Consider the following 6000-nt stretch of genomic DNA (forward strand, 5'->3'; position numbering starts at 1 on the left):
TGAAGGCAGTAGGTATGAAAGCAGACTTCACAAGTCAGAAATAGAAGGCTTTCATTCTGAATTCCTTTCCTTCTGAGCATTTTCCAGAGTCCAACTTAATCCGTTTTGCACTTGATTCTTTTCACCGCTCTGATAATAGGAATCAGACCGTCTAGTTCCAAGGATCTGGTTTGAATCATTTTCATCACTGCCAGACGCAGTAGTCAGTTTTGGAGTTGTACAAGGAAAAAATGGATTATATCTACCAAATTCCTTATTACAGGCTCCCATATTAAAACTTCCAGCCCAACTCACATTTTTTTATGACTCTCTGGGAAAGGCGGGATCGATCAGTTCTGAGACACAAGGAATTTATCTGAAGTGAAAGAACTGGTGCTGCACAAGCTTTCTGCAGAGTTGCTTTCAAGTTCGTTGTTCAAAGTGCTTTGCTAGAAATCTCTTGCTGTTGATAAAGGCCACAAATGTAAATAAAAGCCACGTTCAAGGAAAATGCATGGGGAAGAGTCTGCATTAGATTAGATTTGCAGTGATTGCCTTTGTAAGATGTTTTCCAGAAGAGATGGCTTTTTCTCTGGAAGTTGCTCAGGACTGTGCTCAGGATGATGGATTGCTGTTACTTGTCTCTGATCACAGTGGATCACTTCTGAGTGATCCTTGCTGAGTCACAGTGCTTGGCTGTTTGCCTCTCACGTTCGTGAGGTTGAACACTTAAAGAAACTACAGTACACATGGGACGAGAAAAAGACAAATATATTTAAATATTCAGATAAGAGATATCTTGCTTTTTGCTCTTAGAGAAGCTAATAGGAAGAAGACTTCAGTAGTTAAGCAGTTCCTAAGTAAATTGAAAGGCAAGGAAAAAGGAGAGGAAAGGAGAGAAAACGAGGAAAGGACCATTTGACATTTTTTCAAAATGAAACATTTTGATTTTCCGTTGTTTTTGAAGGTGACAACATTTTTCTAATTTTCATTCCTTAAAGAAAGTAAATTCTGTGTAAAAAAAAAAAAAGTAGTATTCATCCTCGTAGCTCATTCATATCTTGGTCTTTCTAGATGCTCTGTGTGTGAAGCTCCTGCTATGGTAATAGCGGTTCACAGTCAAACAATTCAAATACCATCGTGTCCTGAAGGCTGGAGTTCACTTTGGATTGGTTACTCCTTTGTCATGGTAAGTGACATACGCTTGAGGCATACACTGAGGTGAGGAAAACCTTTGTTTCAGGCTCTGATCTACACTCCTGCTGGGAAAGTTATTTACTGGCTATGTCACTTCAGGTCTTAGGAGGGTGAAATTGACCTCTACCCTTTCTGGTGACTTTAAAAAGATTCTGGATAATTACTAAACGAGAATAGTGCAGTAGCAATTAGTTGTTAACTTTTGAGGAAACGCACACAGCTTGCTCTCTCGTTTGCAGCTCCAGCACAGGATCTGAGTCCTGAATAAATGATGATATAAGTAACACATTTTCCATTGTGCTTCTACATCGATACTGCAGTAGCTTCCTAGAGTGGTAGCACACCAGTGCCTGTCCTCTTCCCATTTTCTGACAAATAAGCCTTCAGTTTTCAAATGGCATTTTTGACCTTGTATGCAGTTTCTTCAGCTATATCTATACTAGTAAAATAAATGGGGCCAAGGAGTGGCCTTGAGGAGCCACTCTATTCCTCCATAGTGGTTAGCTGTCAGCATGCTTGCTTCCTGTCGTGCTCAGAGCTGTTATCGACAGCCACTCTCTCAGGCAAGGCCTGGGCATGGTCTGGGAAACAGCATGGACCCAGAGCTGTTACCCCTCTGCAGTGGGAGAGAGGTCACCATGATGTGGGGCAGGAGTTGGGTTAAGCTCTTCAGGTACAAACCATACTGGTTTGTATCACATCTGGGCCGGAGAGCTGACCCATCAAGATAGTTTGGGTCCTGCTGTCAGACCTGAAGGATTTCTGTGCATACAGCTGCCCAAAAGTTGGTGTTACTCGTGTGTTGTGCCACTATTAGCCATTAAGTGGGACATCCCAGTGCCACCTCTGGAGGCCTTCAGCTTCACCTACTTGCACCTTCTGGAACTGAGGGACAAAACAGCAGATGGACACAACAGAGGAGAAGGAGAGGGACGTGAAGAAATCCTTCTGCAAGAGAGTCAGTAGGTGCTGCAGCAGAAGTAAAGATTCCCTGTCTGACAGATGCATTTGCATTTTTCTAGCACACCAGCGCTGGTGCAGAGGGCTCTGGCCAGGCCCTGGCGTCTCCTGGTTCCTGCCTAGAAGAGTTTCGCAGCGCTCCCTTCATTGAATGCCATGGCCGGGGCACCTGCAATTATTATGCAAATGCTTACAGCTTCTGGCTTGCCACTATAGAGAATAATGAGATGTTCAAGTAAGTTTGTGATTTATTTATTGGTATGTGAGACTTGGTCAAGGCTTGTCGCTGACTGGGAAAAGTATTGTTTGAATATAATACATGGTTGAATATTGGCTGCTCCCCAGCCTGGTTAGTGTGCACAGTTAATGATTTGCTTAGCAAAAAGAGAAAAATTATAATAGCTTTTGGGGGGATTAAGGAATGTATCTTCTCTTAGTGTTTACAGTGTGTCATTTGAACCTGGTATTTAGCTTTTCAGAATAATCTAACAATGGTTACATTTCCACTATGTGATTGTATTCACTGAATCGTAACTGGGATAGGCTGATGTACTGATTGAAACGAGGTTGCAATGTAACATTCTTCCTAGTGGATGTCAACACCTAACCAGAAACCACTTGAAATTAGTGCAGGTGTTTGAACTAAGTGAGCTGAGCAATTATTTACCTCTCCCTAATGTTGGGAGGGAGTATGTCTGAAAAAAATGCATCTGAAGGCAGAGGCCTTAGGCATTTCTTCAGTTCTGCTGAGGTTCTCATTTCAGGAATTAAGTGGTAGTAGGCTTAGTTCTGGTCTCCTGCACATAAGTATTTTTCAGCACAACCTAATTTGTTCCATATGAATTTTATTAATATGTTAACATATAGACTGGTTCTGAGGTCTGCGTAGCTTGCCTGATTAACAGGTGTTCCTTTGGAGTGGAGGCAAGCATCCTCTTCCACTGCAGGGTTCTCTTGGTACCCGTCACCTGATACCCTTCATGGGGCACTTTTCATCTCTCAATGTCTTCTAGATCTATGAATTCTCCTTAGCCTGTCTCGGTCAAAACGAAGCAGGTTGGTTAGCCAGTTTTGCCTGTTTGTCTGTAAGACAGTCGTCAGCTGAATAGGTAGAAGATTTGAGCACTGAGACTGATTATAACTGGGGCTGTGGTAATCACATCAGCCAAAAAAGTGACTACTGAAAGAGCCCATTTGCCAACACCGGGGTAAGCTCTGGCTCCCTAGGAAAGAGGAAGGCAGGTCAGAGGAACGTTCAGAGGAGTCAGCACTGCAGTTGTTTGTATTCGTTGAGTCCTACCCAGAGACCTGTCAACTTCATCCCCCTTTTCTGGCTACAAACTGTAACTCAAATTTGTAAGATAATCAGAGATCAGGGCACCTGTCCTACTATCATAATTCACAAATACTCCTCATTTTCCTGAAAACTCGTAATCCTTCCTAAAGAATAGCATGGAATGCAAGCACAGCTTTCTCTGAAAATGCCTTATAAGGAGGAACTCCTTACGATAGGTTAGAGACTAGACATTTTGGGTTGTCTTGCTATACGATATCACAGAGTCTCTTTTGCTGGCCTTCTATTTTTCTGCAAAGTCCCAAGAGTTAGCAGAAACTCCTGCCCAGTCAAATGTCCTCGTGTCCTTTGAAACTTTTGTTACTGCCCAAATCGCAGCGTGCTTTCAAACTGCCAGTTAAACAGGTAGTGTCTTCTAGTTAAGAAAATGTTCAGCCTCATGACAGAACTGAATTCTGAAGTAACCAGATGTTTAAAACTAACCCCACAGTGACAGACTGTGACCACGCTTGACAGTGACCATGCATTGGGAGAATTTAGGGGCGCACTTGGATGCCTGTAGAGTTTGAGTTGTCAATTATAAACCTGGAAACTGTTTGTAACAACAGTTGCTAATGGGTCTTTTATTTATGTTTGACAGGAAACCGACTCCCTCAACTCTGAAAGCAGGGGATCTGCGCTCAAATGTTAGCCGTTGTCAAGTCTGTATGAGAAAAACATAATGACTTTTGAATTTCAACTAATTTCACACAATATGGTGCTATTTGTTTAACAGCAATGAAGCCTAGACATATATCATATGTACCTCATTGTTGTCCAATATGAAAACAGTAAAGTGCCTTTTAGGAACTTGCATAACTAACACACACTGCTTTACTGGCCCTGTCCTTGCTGAAGAAGAAAAGAGACAACAAAGATAAGCTTCAAATGTTGACATGCCAAATGGCACTTTTGATCAAAATACATGTATTTTTTATATAAATGCAATGCACTGATAGAATAAAAAGTCAGCATTTATCCAGAAAAAATGCAAAGGTGCTAGGAGGTATGCAGTTCTGCCTTATACTGTTTGACCCCCCTTTCTCAGTCTTGTATTATATATTTAGATTCATTTTTCTTCCCCAGATAAGTTTGTTATAACAGTGTCTCAAAAATCCCAGACTGGGTATGTACTTATTCTTCCTGTACAAAGCAACACTAATGTAAAGAGGTTTGGGGTTACAGACTATGGTTTAGCAACATGTAACCATCTTTTCACAACATAGAGTGCCATCCTGCAAACCTTTGCTTCTGTTTGTAGTCTTTAGTGCTATTGGTTTTAATGCGACTACATCTGGAAGAGATTGCCAAACTGGTTTTCCCAAATAGGCAAGTAAGTGTTTCTGCTATGTTGGTACTATGCAGCTTCTTTATGCAGTAGAACAAACTTTCCTGTGGAATAAAGAATGATGCAGCAATGGTCAAGAAAAAATATATATATAAATATTTTAGTAATTTATATAGATTTCAAATTAGGCAAATCAAGCTCTGAGTTTATAATTTCAAAAAGAAGCTTACAAAAGTTTTCTTCTTTTCAGTGTCATGAATTAGGTGTTAAATGCCAAAGTATGATGTGAAATGTTCATTTTACATAGCTCATTTCAATGCTGAAGTTGCAGAGACTGAACCCAGGATAATAGCTATATGTGTTTATGATAGTAAATCCTGCTTTGAGCTTATAGTCTTTATTCTGTATTTAATATTTTTCAGGGTTTTAAACACTACTCACACACTGAATGACTTGATTTTGAAAAGTATAAGGCCTTAATTTGGGTAACGTTGTGCCAAAGAAAATATCTTCAAAGGGGCCTCAGAAATATTTCTTAAGAATTTCTATGCAATGATGCCATTGTTTGAGCACATCCATGTCCGAAAGTGTTTTATAGACTATTACCATGCAAATACCAAAAGATCTTTGCAAATGCCAAGGCCTTTGTGTAATTTCTTACATGTGTATTTCTTAAGAATTCAAGTTTGTAATAAAACTATTTGTGTAAAAAAAAAAAAAAACCAGAAGAAAAGAAGACGTCTTTAATAATTTGTTATTAGCATTCATTTGCAGCAGTGAATTAATTTTTAATAAGCCACCAATAAATGCACAAGCTTGATGCAATCCTAGATGATTTTTGTTTTGCACATCTTTCAGATGTACAAAGCATCTTCAGAAGGGGAAAACAAGAGACTGCATCGACACCTCTGTTCTTACCTTGTAAGAGCTGGTACTGATAGACAAAAATGTGGGTTATTCATCTATTGCTGAAATGTGTTTCATGTGAACACAACTCTGCTAACTTCTTCTGAGCTCATGGGAAGCAATAAGGTTATCAGAATTTTTTCACTCTTCCCTTGAATTTTTTCATGCCCAAACCAGAACTGAATTGCACAGGACAAAAATTAAAGTGTCTCATATAGTTTTACTTGTAACTGGGCAAGGCAAATCTTGGCTCTGTTGTCTGAAGAGGAAATGGGCTGTGATATCTTTTTCCTTGTCAAAAGCATGTCATTTGTTAATGCTTTGAGGTGCTTTTCCA

The 6000-nt window shown here is 40.0% G+C and overlaps 1 protein-coding gene across 1 annotated transcript in view; it reads left to right on the top strand.

The window, feature by feature from the left end:
* COL4A1 (collagen type IV alpha 1 chain) overlaps positions 1 to 5686 on the top strand; it is a 127302-nt gene extending 121616 nt beyond the window's left edge. The window contains exons 50-52 of the mRNA XM_084272626.1: positions 1054 to 1168; positions 2199 to 2371; positions 4071 to 5686. Coding sequence (XP_084128752.1) covers positions 1054 to 1168; positions 2199 to 2371; positions 4071 to 4152 — 370 coding nt within the window. The 3' untranslated portion in view covers positions 4153 to 5686. The remainder of the gene's footprint in view (positions 1 to 1053; positions 1169 to 2198; positions 2372 to 4070) is intronic.
* Positions 5687 to 6000: the final 314 nt, after the last annotated feature.

The sequence above is a fragment of the Gallinula chloropus genome (assembly GCF_964237585.1).
Source record: "Gallinula chloropus genome assembly, chromosome: 1".
Lineage (NCBI taxonomy): Eukaryota > Metazoa > Chordata > Aves > Gruiformes > Rallidae > Gallinula > Gallinula chloropus.